Source organism: Oncorhynchus mykiss, chromosome 26 (assembly GCF_057628025.1).
Source record: "Oncorhynchus mykiss isolate SJ-2025 chromosome 26, ASM5762802v1, whole genome shotgun sequence".
Lineage (NCBI taxonomy): Eukaryota > Metazoa > Chordata > Actinopteri > Salmoniformes > Salmonidae > Oncorhynchus > Oncorhynchus mykiss.
This window is the reverse complement of record NC_143047.1, coordinates 3,964,956-3,983,088: the sequence shown is the minus strand read 5'-3', so window position 1 is coordinate 3,983,088 and position 18,133 is coordinate 3,964,956. Positions and strand designations below refer to the sequence as shown.

Sequence of the window (18,133 nt, the reverse complement as noted above, 5' to 3'; positions counted from 1 at the left end):
AGCTAGCTAGTGCTAGGGTAAAAAACATGCACCCATTTGGGATTGGGAAACCCCTTCTTATTTACTTGATAAAGCATTTAACAAACCATCTGTATTCCATCCCACCCACAGCCCCTTTGTGTCATCTTAACCACCTACATCAGAATCCTCATCTGGAAGACCTTCGTCACCTGAAGCATTGTCTTCATCAGAGGACTCTAAAGTGGAGAAGACAAAACTGGTCAGTCAAAGCCACAGTCCAGACACTTTACAGAACCATTACACAGATTTTTATAATGAAAAAAAAAAAAAAAGTGATCAATTTCAAAGACATTACTGAGTTACAGTTCAAAAGAAAAGCAGTAATAATAAAAATAAAAAAAACATTAGGCTCTAATCTATGGATCTCCTGACTGAGCAGGGGTGCAGCCATGCATGGGTGGGCATAAGCCCACCCACTTGACAGCCAGGCCTAACCAATCAGAATGAGATTATCCCCAACAAAAATGACTTTATTACAGACAGAAATACCCCCTGTTGAACAAAGCCCTGTGTTAAAGTGCACACATCCCTTCTCGAATGCTGTTGGGGAAACATCCTTAATTGCGTTTGAATTCTTTAAAAAAAAATGTAAAAACGCAGCTATGACACGGTGGTCTTGACTGATTACTTGATGTAATTTGTAGCGAAAGCAAATGCATACAGTAAGTCAGCTATATTGTGTAGAGTAGCAGTATTTGCTGTTATTCATGGTATTATTCATTCATGGTACAGAGAAATACAGAGGGGGGACGGTGTGTGTGGCGGCGAAGTTCAGGGTTTGTTTGACAGCTAAGCAGAGCATTGTGTTTGAATACAGAACGGATTTATTATTTTGACTCCTACATAACTACAAATGGAGAGGAGCAGCTGCAAACACCGAACCCTCTGGAGACTTAAACAGAAGGGCCACCGTGAGGGTGTAATCCTTTAGGGCGTCTTCAAAGTAATTCTGCATGATCAGATTTAGAATTTGATAAATCGGAGGAACATGTGACCTCAAAGAAATAAAGTGACAAGTTAAAGGACAGGAACATCCATACAGCATCTGCGTTACGGCTGTCCCGACTAAAAATCTTGGTCGATCGAACGTAGTCTGTTCTTTTGACCAATACATTTTTAAAATGGTATATTATTCCATACATACACACACATACACCTATGTGTTTTAATAAAATCAACTACATGCGTCAAGCTTGTCTGATGCTTTAAGCTTACGGTTTGGTGAATAAAATGCCTCAAGAGGGCACCAGAGGTCTAGATGAACAGAAAATGTAAAAAAAAAAAAAAAAAAAAATGCATATAGTAAACTTGACCCGAGTAAATCACCTCCTGGTCCTGCTGGTTTTAGCAGATTCTGCCATGCCTCTCCTGAAGATGCAGCTACACGAGGAGTCTGCTACCTTTCATGTGGAATGTCAATTTACCTTACAATTTTTACCAATCTGCATGGCAGTTATGGTTCGCATATGCACATTTGTGAAAGTTATATTTAATTTATAGTAACCTCTTCTCAAAATCATTGTCATGTGGTTACATCACAACTCTATCCAAAAGAAAATAAATAAAAGTTCCTTCTATTGACACGGCCAGCCATGTAAAAAAATAGCCTACATAAAGCCAACAAATAAAAACACCACAGCGGGCAGGTAGAAAATATCCTGATAAAAACACATTTGCTAAACATGACATGCCTGCAACGAACTTGCAACATTGTATAAAATAGCCGGGGACCTCAGGAGTTTTCCGAGCCAGTGAGCTTGGGACAAACAGCTGTAGGATATTTGCTATGGGATAAGCAGCAACGCTTGACATGGGCAGGAGCTTACCGGCGCGCAGAGTACCAGCACCTCAAATGTTCTACTACTTGAGCTCCTGTTCCTCTTGTAGAATGTTACCTACAGTGCATTCTAAACATATTCAGACCACTTCACTCTTTGCAGTTACGTTACAGCCTTATTCTAAGATAGTTTGTCTATTTAATCTACATACAATACCACATAATGACAAAGCAAAACAGATTTAGACATTTCTTCAAATGTATAATTTATAAAACTAACATATCACATTTAAATTAGTATACAGACCCTTCACTCAGTACTTTGTTAACCTTGTGACTAGGGGGCAGTATTTTCATTTTTGGAGAAAAAAAAAGTTCCCGTAGTAATATTTTGTCAAGACAAGATGCTAGAATATGCATATAATTGACAGCTTAGGATAGAAAACACTAAAGTTTCCAACTGTTCCCAAACACCTTGAGGATTGATTATAAACAACGTTTGCCATGTTTCTGTCGATATTATGGAGCTAATATGGAATATTTTTAGCAGTTTGTGACTGCAATTTCCAGATGATTTCTCAGCCAAACGTGAACAACAAACGGCGCCATTTCGCCTACAAAAATATTTGGGGAAAGGAACATTGGCTATCTAACTGGGAGTCTCGTGAGTGAAAACATCCGAAGCTCAAAGGTAAACGATTTAATTTGATTGCTTTTCTGATTTCCGTGACCAAGTTACCTGCAGCTAGCTGGACAAAATGCTATGCTAGGCTATCGATAAACTTACACAAATGCTTGTCTAGCTTTGGCTGTAAAGCATATTTAGAAAATCTGAGATGACAGGGTGATTAACAAAAGGCTAAGCTGTGTCTCAAAATATTTCACTTGTGATTTTCATGAATAGGAATATTTTCTAGTAATATTTATGTCCGTTGCGTTAAGCTAATTAGTGTCAGATGACAACGGTCCCGTTCACGGGATGGGGTGTCACTAGAGGTTAAAGCACCTTTGGCAGCGATTACAGCCGTGCGTCATCTTGAGTATGACACAAGCTTGGCACACCTGTATTTGGGGAGTTTCTCCCATTCTCTGCAGATCCTCTCAAGCTCTGTCAGGTTGGATGGGGAGCATGGCTGCGCAGCTATTTTCAGGTCTTTCCAGAGATGTTCAAATCGGGTTCAAGTCCTGGCTATGGCTGGGCCATTGAAGGACATTCAGGGGCTTGTCCCAAAGCCACTTCTGCATTGTCTTGGCTGTGTGCTTAGGGTCATGGTCCTGTTGGAAGGTAAACCTTCGCCCCAATCTGAGGTCCTGAGCGCTCTGGAGCAGGTTTTCATTAAGGATCTGTACTTTGCTCCGTTCATCTTTCCCTCGATCCTGACTAGTCTCCCAGTCCCTGCCGCTGAAAAACAACCCCACAGCATGCTGCTGCCACAACCATGCCAGGTATCCTCCAGATGTGACGCTTGGCATTCATATTGTCTGTCCTTTAGGTGCCTTTTGGCTAACTCAACCTATGACTTAAACATAACCAAAACACCAAACTTGTTTTTGTATGGATTCCGTGACGTGATTAGCTGTTAAACACTAGGACCTCCATTTCTCGTCCCAGAATCCCGCTTAACTGACAGGTTGACAGAGCCGCTAACCTAGCCGAACTGCTAGCCATCAAGTTACCTAAGTTAGCCAGATGTTTTGCAACGGAGCACTCCGTCTGGAGAAGTAACTGAACAGTTCCACCGCTGTAACTACTACACTTTATTTTGGGACTTAAGAGCCCCAATGCAGCAATTGTTTGCCTGCCAATGATTATAAGCTTGTGGCTTCCTTGATCACGCAGGTTGCCAGCCTATGTAAGAAATTTGGAAAACGCAGAGTGAAAGAGTTGCTTTTCTACGCTGGTGGCTGGACGGCGTTCGTGCATTATAAGGCTGTGTTTGAGACAATGACTTTGTCAATGACCCAAGTCCAGCTCAGCTAATCGCTACCATTGTGACGCCATAACGCTTTAGCACATGTATATAAGACAACGTAAGTAACCTAATTTATGCCCCTCTAACAACCCCCTGAATGCCTCTGCTGAGCCTACAGCTATTGCACGCAGCAATCACACTCCTATGAACCATATTTATGCTGTTAGCACTGAGGCGGTGTGCCCTAGTAGGAAGTCCACTATGCTGCTCACCCAACACTGACATAAATAACATGAGAATATCAACTTCTGCTAAGCTTCCCAGTAAAGCAATGAACACAAGCAAGCATCCCAGAAGTGCTCAAAATAGCCCACGTTAACACAAGGTTCATGAAATTATTCATGTGCTAGTAGCAGATCATTCATTTTCTGACTACCGCCGAAACACAATTATACAAAACCTTTGATGATAGTGGTAGCAATTCAAGGTTATAACATTTACAGAAGACAGAAACACGAGTGGAGGTGTTGCGGTTAATATTCAGAACCACATTCCTAGAAGGCTTAGAGGATTTTATGTTAAGTACTGTTGAAGTAACACAGCTACAGGTTAATCTGCCGCACATAAAGCCCCTTCTGTGAAACGCTACTATAGACCACCAAGTGCCAACAGTCAGTATCCGAATAACGTGAAATTCTTGATAAATGAATGTGATAGACATGTTCTGGGTGACTTAAATACTGACTGGCTTTCATCAAGCTTCCCACTCATAAAGCTTCAAACTAACTAGTGGCTGCAACCTACGAGGGTAGTTACAAACAGCACAGGAATGAAAACGTGTGTTAAATCACATCTTCACCAATGCTGCAGAAATGTTCTGGAAAGCAGTATCCACATCCATCGGATGTAGTGATCACAATATAGTAGTCATATCTAGGAAAACCAAAGATCCAAAGGCTGGACCTAACAGTGTATAAGATGTCACACAATAAGTTATGTAGTCATTGCTACATTGTTGAAAATAATATTTCTTGGTCCATGGGAAGGGGAGCAAACAGACGCTGCACATTTCTGAAATGGCTTAACCCAGTCAATAAGCATGGGCCCATTAAGAAAATGACTGTCAATACCCTGTGGACTGATGAAGAATTAAACAAATAAAATGGTATGGTTGAGAGGGATGAGGCAAAAGGAATGGCAAATTAGTCTGGATGCATAACCAATTGGCAAATGTATTGCAAATTGAAAAATCATGAGACTAAACTGAATAAAAACGACACTGAAACAAACATAGTAAAGAGCTTTGGAGCACCTACAATGACATTTGGGAATAAAGGCAAACTCCGCTCATTCATTGAATGATGGCTCATTCATCACAAAACCGACTGATCAAAGAAACACGCATTAAAGTATTTGGCAATATTAGCAATGACGCATGACATGCCAGCAACAAACACTGACACTACACATCTAAGTATAAGTATATCTGACCAAATTAAAGACAAGCACTAATTTAATTCCCATAAAGTGATTGTTGATAGACAATGACAAGCCATCGGGATCTGACAACTAGGATGGAAAACTGCTGAGGATAATAGCGAACGATATTGCCACTCCTATTTTTCAGACAAAAAGCATAAATTGTCCCTACCCCTAATCTGATAGCAGGGTGGTAGATAAATATGTCCTATGGCACACTAAGAGGGACACTCAGTTAAGAGAAGTCATCTCAGTGAGCCATCTCAGAGGCGCCCAGCTCCGGAGCACCAATCGGCAGCAACAAACCGTACCAATTATTTCCCTACACAAACTATGCCATTAGGGATGTGCATCTGCTTTCCCTTTACAAGACGTTTCAATACAAAGATTCCTTGATGTCCTTCCAGACTCCTTCTGCCTACCCAAGGACGTCAGAGGACAAAAATCAGTTAACCACCTAACTGAGGAACTCAACTTAACCTTGCGCAATACCCTAGATGCAGTTGCACCCCTAAAAACTAAAAACATTTCTCATAAGAAACTAGCTCCCTGGTACACAGAAAATACCCGAGCTCTGAAGCAAGCTTCCAGAAAATTGGAACGGAAATGGCGCCACACCAAACTGGAAGTCTTCCGACTAGCTTGGAAAGACAGTACTGTGCAGTACCGAAGAGCCCTTACTGCTGCTCGATCATCCTATTTTTCTAACTTAATTGAGGAAAATAAGAACAATCCGAAATTCCTTTTTGATACTGTCGCAAAGCTAACTGAAAAGCAGCATTCCCCAAGAGAGGATGACTTTCACTTTAGCAGTGATAAATTCATGAACTTCTTTGAGGAAAAGATTATGATTATTAGAAAGCAAATTACGGACTCTTCCTTAAATCTGCGTATTCCTTCAAAGCTCAGTTGTCCTGAGTCTGCACAACTCTGCCAGGACCTAGGATCAAGAGAGACACTCAAGTGTTTTAGTACTATATCTCTTGACACAATGATGAAAATAATCATGGCCTCTAAACCTTCAAGCTGCATACTGGACCCTATTCCAACTAAACTACTGAAAGAGCTGCTTCCTGTGCTTGGCCCTACTATGTTGAACATAATAAACGGCTCTCTATCCACCGGATGTGTACCAAACTCACTAAAAGTGGCAGTAATAAAGCCTCTCTTGAAAAAGCCAAACCTTGACCCAGAAAATATAAAAAACTATCGGCCTATATCGAATCTTCCATTCCTCTCAAAAATTTTAGAAAAGGCTGTTGCGCAACAACTCACTGCCTTCCTGAAGACAAACAATGTATACGAAATGCTTCAGTCTGGTTTTAGACCCCATCATAGCACTGAGACGGCACTTGTGAAGGTGGTAAATGACATTTTAATGGCATCGGACCGAGGCTCTGCATCTGTCCTCGTGCTCCTAGACCTTAGTGCTGCTTTTGATACCATCGATCACCACATTCTTTTGGAGAGATTGGAAACCCAAATTGGTCTACACGGACAAGTTCTGGCCTGGTTTAGATCTTATCTGTCGGAAAGATATCAGTTTGTCTCTGTGAATGGTCTGTCCTCTGACAAATCAACTGTAAATTTCGGTGTTCCTCAAGGTTCCGTTTTAGAACCACTATTGTTTTCACTATATATTTTACCTCTTGGGGATGTTATTCGAAAACATAATGTTAACTTTCACTGCTATGCAGATGACACACAGCTGTACATTTCAATTAAACATGGTGAAGCCCCAAAATTGCCCTTGCTAGAAGAATGTGTTTCAGACATAAGGAAGTGGATGGCTGCAAACTTTCTACTTTTAAACTCGGACAAAACAGAGATGCTTGTTCTAGGTCCCAAGAAACAAAGAGATCTTCTGTTGAATCTGACAATTAATCTTAATGGTTGTACAGTCGTCTCAAATAAAACTGTGAAGGACCTCGGCGTTACTCTGGACCCTGATCTCTCTTTTGAAGAACATATCAAGACCATTTCAAGGACAGCTTTTTTCCATCTACGTAACATTGCAAAAATCAGGAACTTTCTGTCCAAAAATGATGCAGAAAAATTAATCCATGCTTTTGTCACTTCCAGGTTAGACTACTGCAATGCTCTACTTTCCGGCTACCCGGATAAAGCACTAAATAAACTTCAGTTAGTGCTAAATACGGCTGCTAGAATCCTGACTAGAACCAAAAAATTTGATCATATTACTCCAGTGCTAGCCTCTCTACACTGGCTTCCTGTCAAAGCAAGGGCTGATTTCAAGGTTTTACTGCTAACCTACAAAGCATTACATGGGCTTGCTCCTATCTATCTCTCTGATTTGGTCCTGCCGTACATACCTACACGTACGCTACGGTCACAAGACGCAGGCCTCCTAATTGTCCCTAGAATTTTTAAGCAAACAGCTGGAGGCAGGGCTTTCTCCTATAGAGCTCCATTTTTATGGAACGGTCTGCCTACCCATGTCAGAGACGCAAACTCGGTCTCAACCTTTAAGTCTCTACTGAAGACTCATCTCTTCAGTGGGTCATATGATTGAGTGTAGTCTGGCCCAGGAGTGGGAGGGTGAACGGAAAGGCTCTGGAGCAACGAACCACCCTTGCTGTCTCTGCCTGGCCGGTTCCCCTCTTTCCACTGGGATTCTCTGCCTCTAACCCTATTACAGGGGCTGAGTCACTGGCTTTACTGGGGCTCTCTCATGCCGTCCCTGGAGGAGGTGCGTCACCTGAGTGGGTTGAGTCACTGATGTGGTCATCCTGTCTGGGTTGGCGCCCCCCCCCCCCCCCTCCTCCCTTAAGTTGTGCCGTGGCGGAGGTCTTTGTGGGCTATACTCAGCCTTGTCTCAGGATGGTAAGTTGGTGGTTGAAGATATCCCTCTAGTGGTGTGGGGGCTGTGCTTTGGCAAAGTGGGTGGGGTTATATCCTTCCTGTTTGGCCCTGTCCGGGGGTGTCCTCGGAGTGGGCCACAGTGTCTCCTGACCCCTCCTGTCTCAGCCTCCAGTATTTATGCTGCAGTAGTTTATGTGTCGGGGGGCTAGGGTCAGTTTGTTATATCTGGAGTACTTCTCCTGTCCTATTCGGTGTCCTGTGTGAATCTAAGTGTGCGTTCTCTAATTCTCTCCTTCTCTCTTTCTCTCTCTCGGAGGACCTGAGCCCTAGGACCATGCCCCAGGACTACCTGACATGATGACTCCTTGCTGTCCCCAGTCCACCTGGCTGTGCTGCTGCTCCAGTTTCAACTGTTCTGCCTTATTATTATTCGACCATGCTGATCATTTATGAACATTTGAACATCTTGGCCATGTTCTGTTATAATCTCCACCCGGCACAGCCAGAAGAGGACTGGCCATCCCACATATGCTCTCTCTAATTCTCTCTTTCTTTCTCTCTCTCGGAGGACCTGAGCCCTAGGACCATGCCCCAGGAATACCTGACATGATGACTCCTTGCTGTCCCCAGTCCACCTGACTGTGCTGCTGCTCCAGTTTCAACTGTTCTGCCTTATTATTATTCGACCATGCTGGTCATTTATGAACATTTGAACATCTTGACCATGTTTTGTTATAATCTCCACCCGGCACAGCCAGAAGAGGACTGGCCACCCCACATAGCCTGGTTCCTCTCTAGGTTTCTTCCTAGGTTTTGGCCTTTCTAGGGAGTTTTTCCTAGCCACCGTGCTTCTTCACCTGCATTGCTTGCTGTTTGGGGTTTTAGGCTGGGTTTCTGTACAGCACTTTGAGATATCAGCTGATGTACGAAGGGCTATATAAAATAAATTTGATTGATTTGAATACACATCTGTAGAAACACATGCATTGGAAATTACAATCTGCTGCTGAAGGAGTGCATGAGCTCGATCTGTCAGGTGTGTGTATTGCATGTCTATGGTGTAAAGGCACTGGAGCTAAGCTATAAGGAGACTAGGGATCTACCACCACATTAGAGGGGGCAATGTAGCAGTTTGTCTACCCCACTTTGGTGCTGAATTTGTTAACCATCACCCACTAATTAACATTTGCGCAGATTAAGTTTGAGCTAGTAATGTATTAATACAAGGCCTTCAGGAAGTATTGACACTATCACTTGTTCGACAATTTAAAATGGATTACATTTAGATTGTCACTGGCTCTCACAATACACCATAATGTGAAAGGGGAATTATGTTAACACATTACAAATGAAATACAAAGTCAATCAACCCCTTCGTTATGGCAAGCCTAAATAAATTCATGATTGTTATCGTAACAAATCACAAGTTGCATGGACTCACTGTGTGCAATAGTATTTAACATGATTTGAATGACTACCTCATCTCTGTACCTCACAAAATGATCTGTAAGATCCCTTAGTGAAGCAGGGAATTTCACACAATTTCACTACAACCACAAAATCCAGGGAGGTTTTCCAATGCCTTGCAAAGGGCACCTATTGGTAGATGGGCAAAAAATAAAAATCAGACATGGTTAAGTTACTAATTCCACTTGGATGGTGGGTCAATAAACCAAGTCACTACAAAGATACAGGCATCTTTCCTAACTCAGTTGCCGGAGAGGAAGGAAAGCACTAAGGAATTTTACCATGAGGCCAAATTGGACTTTAAAACAGTAATGGCTGTGATAGAACTGAAGATGGATCAACATGTCTACTACCTTCTTGCCCTTTGTGCTGTTGTCTGTGCCCAATAATGTTTGTACCATGTTTTGTGCTGCTACCATGCTGTGTTGTCATGTGTTGCTGCCTTGCTATGGTGTCGTCTTAGATCTCTTTATGTAGTGTTGTCTCATCGTGGTGCGTTACATCCAATATTTACATTTTAATCCCAGCCACCGTAGGAGGCCCTTTGGCCGTCATTGTAATTAACATTTTGTTCTTAACTTCTTGATGCACAGGATGCATGTTTTGGAATATGTGTATTCTGTTTAGGCTTCCTTCTCACTCTGTCAATTTAAGTTGGCAATATAATTTACTTTAACTTGGCAAGTCGGTTAAGTCGGTAGTGCACGTTGAGTTGTGGCTCTAGAAGGTTCAGGCCAACAGCCAGCCTCATCCATTTGCAATGACTTGAATTCATTTTGAAAATCGCAAAAATGACAACACTTTCAAAAGTCCCAGAGTCACAAGACTAGGTGCATTGAAAATCACCTTGGCCCATAGAGAGACCCTAAAGTTTGTCTGATAGCTCATTAAGGGACCCCTTAGCAATGCCCGGAAAAGGTGAATTTTCAGCACTAATTAAGGTCACTGCTCCGAATGAGCGATCAAGCCGAAACTCAGGATACAGGGCCACCTCAGCTAGGCCTGCACATGTCAGAACTGGACCCGCAGCTAGAATGTAACGCGTTTTTACATTATTATGGTTTAAACAGAAGGCGCTGTGAATTTTAGGCCCGCTCTGAAATGTGATACTTGGCTTCTAAAAGACTTGGACCAAGTAGGTTTGATGTCAGTATGTATCAGTTTGGTGTCAGAATGATATCTTATTGACTGATGGACGCTGGCTGTATAATATATTGACATTGCCCATTTTCAATATAAAATGTACAGTGTCCATTTCCAATGTATTTAAAATGGGGGATTTACCATGGCCAAATGGACAGGCTGAAATCAACACCAACGAGCGATGGAGAGGACCCACTATAACTGCTCGGCCTTCCCGAGTTCAACGAGCTAGTCAATTGGTCATTTCTGCAGTATATTAGAGCATGTCCAATTTGTGTTGGTAAATACCCATTGGAAGACATTGCACATTTCCAATGTATTTAATGAGGGATTTTCCATCACCAAATGGACAGGCTGGAATCATAGTGATTGGTCAGTGTCCAGTACACATATGCTATATTGTCAGTGTGAACATGCTCTTCTGCAAGTTGACTGTGTCCATTGCATATCCATAAGGACAACCAAATATAAATTGGACATGGTGAATCAACATCCGAGAAATTCTTACTTCTTATGATCAAACATGAAATAGACCTAGGTTGATTGAGGGCTTAAGATAGTGATATGATTTGGTCAGTATATGCGCCAGTTGGAAATGTTCACTGACTTTTTGGTTTGGAAGCCGACTTCCTATGATCATATGGCAAATGGAAAAAACATGAGCCTTATGGACAAAATCAATAAAAGACAAATGTCCAATGTCCATGTTACAACATATGTATAGACAATTTCACCCTTGGGACTTGACTTTGAGACCATTTCCCATACTATAATCTACAGAAGCACGCTCACACCCTATGGGATTTTGGGTTTATTACACTTGGCGTTTACAATGTTCTGGTTGCAGTATGGTTTTGATGAACTGCCGTCCATTTGAGTGGTATTTGCGATTGTTTCGCCCAATGGAAATAAGTTGCCATTAATTTCTCTTCATTTCATGGGGGTCTTCCCTTACCAAGAAGACAGATTATTGCTGAGTTAGTCGACTTAAATCAAGTTAAGTCATGAATATACTTCCCATGCAGTTCAATAAACCATTTTATACAGCGCTATAATTAGAGACCGGGTCAAGTGTTGTTTACTGAAAATAATTGTGGGGGGCATTGAATTGAACTGTGGCGTCAGTCACCCGGTATCAGCAATTTGAGTAGATAATGAGCTAGGAATAACAATGCATCATTGTACTGTAAAAGAGATCGCTTATTCAGATGAGATCCTTTGCGTATATCAAATACAATATCTCTACCATTGGCGTCAATCCATTACCGTAAACCTTCCATTAATAGCCACAGCGTTTATTTGCTTAAAACACTGGAAACAGGTGGTTAGAGAAAGGCTTCTATTTGAGCCAGCATCTTTTCCTTGCTAAACTCTTTGGGACAGGGGGCAGCATTTTCACTTTAGGATAAATAGCATGCCCAATTTCAACTTCCTGCTACTCATGCCAAGAATAGAAGATATGCATATTAGTAGATTTGGATAGAAAACATTCTGAAGTTTCTAAAAGGGTTTGAATCATGTCTGAGTATAACAGAACTTGTAGCAGGCAAAACCCGAGGACTAACCATTCAGAATTATTTATTTTTGAGGTCGCTGTCTGTTCAATGGGTTCTCACGGGAAACAATATTTCTTAGGCACTTGTTTGCAGTTCCTACCACTTCCACTGGATGTCACCAGTCTTTGGAATTTGAGGTTATTCCTTTGTGCAATTAAGTACAGCCATCCTGGAAAAGCGTAACGCTGTTGAGAGTTGGCCAAGACTTGAAAAGTAGCATTTGTTTTCAATAGAGGACGAGAGGAAACTGACAGTCCAGTCTTCAATTTGATCGATTATTAACGTTTAAAAATATCTAAAGTTGTATTACAAAAGTATTTTGAAAAGTTTTGGCAAAGTTTACAGTGAACTTTTGAGATGTTTTGTACTGACTTTGCTCAAATTGGAAGTGTTTTTTTTCTGGATCAAACACCAAATAAATGGACATTTTGGATATATATGGACGGAATTAATCGAGCAAAAGGACCAATTGTGATGTTTATGGGACATATTGAAGTGCCAACAAAAGAAGCTCGTCAAATATAAGGTATGTTTTATATTTTATTTCTGCGTTGTGTAGCGCCTGCAGGGTTGAAATATGCTACCTTTTGTTTACTACTGTGCTGTGATCAAATAATAGCTCCTTATGCTTTCACCGAAAAGCATTTAACCTCGAGGCTAGGGGAAGGTTGCGTCCCACTTGGGCAAAAACAAAAACAGGGAAAATGAAGCGCGGCAAATTTTTAAAAAAAAATAATAAATTCAAACTTTCATTAAATCCCACATGTAAGATACTCAATTAAAGCTACACTCATTGTGAATCCAGCCAACATGTCCGATTTTAAGAGAGCTGAAATGCAGTGTGATAATGAATGTGTGAAGAGAAAATGAATATTAAAAAAGAAACAAAGTGGGCAGTGTGGCCGTTACCCTCTTCATAGACAAGCTTGGCCGTGTGGTCCACGTCTTTGACTTCGTTGCCGCTTGTCACCACCTGGTGGAGGGAAGAAATTATTTAAAGGCAGCGGTTGACACAAGTGGGGAAACACCTAGCAGCAACAGCGGCTCAGCCACAAACTGGTAGGCCATAAAAGCTCACCAGAACGGGACCAACGCGCGTAAAAATCTGTCCTTGGTTGCAACAATCACTACTTAGTAACAAACTACCTCGAAGCAACATAAGTACAAGAACGGTTCTTCGGGAGCTTCATGAAATGGGTTTCATGGCTGAGCAGCCACACACAAGCCAGGAAAACTACAGCATACAATGATATTCTAGACAATTGTGCTTCCAACTTTGTAGCAACAGTTTGGGGAAGGCCCTTTTAGGTTTCAGCATGACAACGCCCTCATGCACAAAGCAAGATACATATATACATACGTACGTCGACGAGATCGGTGTGCCATTTGCCATGACCTCAACCCCATTCGAACAGCTTTTGTAGAAATTGGAACGCCAACTGCGAACCAAGCCTAGTCTCCCCACATCAGTGCTCCCAATCACTAATGCTTATGGCTTAATGGAAGCAAGTCCCCACAACAATGTCCAAACAGTGCATTCAGACCCCTTGACTTTCTACACATTGTTACATTACTGCCATGTTATAAAATTGATTTAAAAAAAATTCCCCCACCTCAATTCACACACAATACCCCATAACAAAGCTAAAAACAGGTTCAGAAATGTTAGCTGTAGTAATTGAAATATTTACATAAGTACTCAGACCCTTTACTCAGTACTTTGTTGAAGCGCCATTGGCAGTGACTACAGCCTTGCATCTTCTTGGGTATGACACCACAAACTCAGCACACCTGTATTTGGGAGAGTTTCTCTCATTCTTCTCTGCAGACCCTCAAAGCTCTGTCAGGTTGGATGGGGAGCGTTGCTGCACAGCTATTTTCAGGTCTACCTAGATGTTCGATCGGGCCCAAGTCCAGGACACAGACTTCTCAGAAGTGTGTGCTTAGGGTCGTTGTCCTGTTGGAAGATGAACCACCACGCTTCACCATCGGGATGGTGCCAGGTTTCCTTCAGACGTGACGCTTGGCATTCCGGCGAGTTCAATCTGGGTTTCATCAGACCAAAGAATCTTGTTTCTCGCGGTCAGAGTACTTTAGGTGCCTTCCGGCAAACTCAGAGCAGGCTGTCATGTGCTTTTTTTACCGAGGAGTGGCTTCAGTCTGGCCACTACCATAAAGGACTGAATGTAGGAGTGCTACAAAGATGGTCGTCCTTCTGGAACATTCTCCAATCTCCAGAGGAACTCTGGAGCTTTGTAAGAGTGACCATCGGGTTCTTAGTCACCTAACTGACCTTGTCCATTCACCCGTTCTAGCTAGAGTCTTGGTGGCTTCAAACTTCCATTTAAAAATTATGAGACCACTGTTCTTGGGGACCTTGAAAGCTGCATACATTTTTTGGTACCCTTCCACAATCCTGTCTCTGAGCTTTACATGCATTTCCTTACACCTCAGCGTGTTTTTTTTCCCTCTCTGACAAGCACTGTCAACTGTAGCAGGTGTTAAACAACCACTTGGAACTACCCATTCTGGATCTGGGAGAATTGTCATCAACTACACCAATTAGCATAGCGCAACGGTCAAAAATATTACTAGAAAATAATTAAGATTCATGAAATCACAAGTGAAATAGTGAAAGACAGCTTAGCCTTTTGTTAATCACCCTGTCATCTCAGATTTTGAAATTATGCGTTAGGGCCAAAGCAAGACAAGCATGTGTAAGTTTATCGATAGCCTAGCATTATGTCCAGCTAGCAGCAGGAAGCTTGGTCACGAAAATCAGAAAAACAATCAAATTAATAATTTACCTTTGATGAGCTTCGGATGTTTTCACTCACGAGACTCCCAGTTAGACAGCAAATGTTCCTTTTGTTCAATAAAGATTTTTTATACCCAAAATACCTCAGTTTGTTGATCACGTTATGTTGAGAAATCCACCGGAAATAGCGGTCACAACGGCAAAAACAAATCAAAATTATATCCATAATAATCGACAAACATGGCAAAGTTTTCTATAATCAATCCTCAAGGTGTTTTTCAAATATCTATTCGATAATATATCAACCGGAACAATTGGCTTTTCAGTAGGAGCGAGAGGAAAAATGACTACCTCTGTCTTTTACGCAAGAATGACTCGAGAGCCCTCAGCTGGCCACTTACGCAAATGTAGTCGTTTACGCAGGCGTGAAACTATGTCAAAATGCTGTGGACACCTTAGGGAATACGTAGAAATAGGAATCTGGTTGATATCCCTTTCAATGGCCAAGAGGGGTGCATAGGAACACAATGGTTTCATAATAAGAGTCACTTCCTGATTGGATTTTTAATAGGCTTTCGCCTGCAATATCAGTTCTGTTATACACAGACAATATGAAAATAGTGCCACCTAGCTTCAACCTCTTGAAGCTAGGGGGCACTATTTATTTTTGGAAAAATAACGTTCCAAAAGTAAACGGCCTATTTCTAAGGACCAGATGCTAGAATATGCATATAATTGACAGCTTAGGATAGAAAACAAAAGTTTCCAAAACTGTAAAAAATATTGTCTGAGTATAATAGAACTGATATTGCAGGTGAAAGCCTGAGAAAAATCCAATCAGGAAGTGACTCTTATTTTGAAAGCTCTGTGTTCCAATGCATCCCTATTGACCATTGAAAGGGATATCAACCGGATTCCTTTTTCTATGGCTTCCCTAAGGTGTCTACAGACTTTAGACATAGTTTCAGGCCTTTATTTTGAAGAATGAGCGTGAACAACCACATTACGTAAGTGGTCAGGTGGGGGCTCTTGAGTGATTTTTGCACAAAAGAGAGAAGCAGGCATTGTTCCTCCCGGTCCTAGTGAAAAGCCAACTGTCCCGGTTTATATATTATCGAATAGATATGAGAAACACCTTGAGGATTGATTATAAAAACGTTTGCCATGTTTGTCGACATTATGGATTTAATTTGGAATTTGTCTGCGTTGTCGTGACCGCTATTTCCGGTGGATTCCTGGGCATAATGCACCAAACTAACGGAGGTATTTGGATATAAAAAATACCTTTATGGAACATTTGCTGTCTAACTGGGAGTCTCGTGAGTGAAAACATCAAAGGTAAACTGTTAATTTGATTGCTTTTCTGATTTGTGACCAAGCTTCCTGATGCTAAGTGTACATAATCTTATGCTATCGATAAACGTAGACGCTTGTATTGCTTTCGCTGTAAAAGATAATTTCAAAATCTGAGACAGGCTGATTAATGCGAGTGTAGCGAAATGCTTGCACTTCTAGTTCAGACCATGAAGTAATATCTAACAAGTAATCTAACAAATTCACAACCACTACCTAATACACAGAAATGTAAGGGATGAATAAGAATATGTGCATATAAATATGGATGAGCGATGGCCGTGCGGCATAGGCAAGTAGATGGTACAGAGCAGTATATACACATATGAGATGAGCACTGTAGGATATGTAAACATTATTAAAGTGGCGTTATTTAACGTAATCCCTTTATTTAAGTGGCCAGAGATTTGAGTCTGTTAGTGATGGCTGTTTAACAGTCTCATGGCCTAAAAGCTGTTTTTCAGTCTCTCGATCACAGCTTTGATGCACCTGTACTGACCACGCCTTCTGGATGAACAGGCAGTGGCCCGGGTGGTTGTTGTCCTTGATTCTTTTGGTCTTCCTGTGACATTGGGTGCTGAAGGTGTCCTGGAGGGCAGGTAGTTTGCCCCCGGTGATACATTTTGCAGACCGCACCAACCTCTGGAGAGCCTTGCGGTTGAGGGCGGTGCAGTTGCCGTACCAGGCGGTGATACAGCCCGACAGGATGCTCTTGATTGTGCATCTGTATAAGTTGGCAAGTGTTTCTGGTGACAAGCCAAATTTCTTCAACCTCCCGAGGTTGAAGAGGTGCTGGTGCGCATTCACCACGCTGTCTGTGTGGGTGGGCCATTTCAGGTTGTCCATGATGTGAAGGCCGAGGAACTTAACTTCTCCCACTTCTCCACTGCTGTCACGTCGATGTGGATAGGGGGGGGGGGTGCTCCCTCTGCTGGTTCCTGAAATCCACAATAATCTAATTTGTTGACGTCGAGTGAGGTTATTTTCCTGACACCACACTCCGAGGGCCCTCACCTCCTCCCTGTAGACCGTCTTGTCATTGTTGGTAATCAAGCCTACCACTGTGGTGTCTACAAACTTGATTTGAGTTGGAAGCGTGCATGGCCACGCAGTCATGGGTGAAGAGTGAGTACAGGAGAGGGCTGAGAACGCACCCTTGTGGGGCCCCAGTGTTGAGGATCAGCAGGGTGGAGATGTTGTTTCCTACCTCCACCACCTGGGGGCTGCCCGTCAGAAAGTCCAGGACCCAGTTGCACAGGGCGGGTTCGAGACCCAGGGTCTCAAGCTTAATGAAGATTTGACGGTACTATGGTGTTAAATGCTGAGCTGTAGTCAATGAACAGCATTCTTACATAGGTATTCCTCTTGTTCAGATGGGATAGGGCAGAGTGCAGTGTGATGGCGATTTTATAATCTGTTAACTTATTGGGGCGATAAGCAAATTGGAGTGAGTCTAGGGTATCAGGTAGGGTGGAGATGATTGCTCCTTGACAAGTCTCTCAAAGCACTTCATGATGACAGGTGTGCAATGGGGTTATAGTCAGTTCAGTTACCTTAGCTTTCTTGGTAACAGGAACAATGGTGGCCACCTTAAAGCATGGAGGGACAACAGAATGGGATAGGGATTGATTGATGTGTTTATGGACATATTCAGCCAGCTGGTCTGCACGTGCGCTGAGGAACACGTCTGGGATGGCAGCCTTGCGAGGGTTAACAAGTTTAAATGTTTTATTCACGTCGGCCACGTAGGAGAGCCCACAGGCTTTGGTAGTGGGCTGTGTCAGTGGCACTATTGTCCTCAAAGCGAGCAAAGAAGTTGTTTAATATGTCTGGGAGCAAGACG

At 42.2% G+C, this 18,133-nt stretch overlaps 1 protein-coding gene across 1 annotated transcript in view; it reads right to left on the bottom strand.

The window, feature by feature from the left end:
- Positions 1 to 18,133, bottom strand: part of wdr43 (WD repeat domain 43) — a 37,967-nt gene that overhangs the window by 1,327 nt on the left and 18,507 nt on the right. The window contains exons 15-16 of the mRNA XM_021585701.3: positions 13,089 to 13,152; positions 139 to 197 (exon numbers count right to left, since the gene is read on the bottom strand). Coding sequence (XP_021441376.1) covers positions 139 to 197; positions 13,089 to 13,152 — 123 coding nt within the window. The remainder of the gene's footprint in view (positions 1 to 138; positions 198 to 13,088; positions 13,153 to 18,133) is intronic.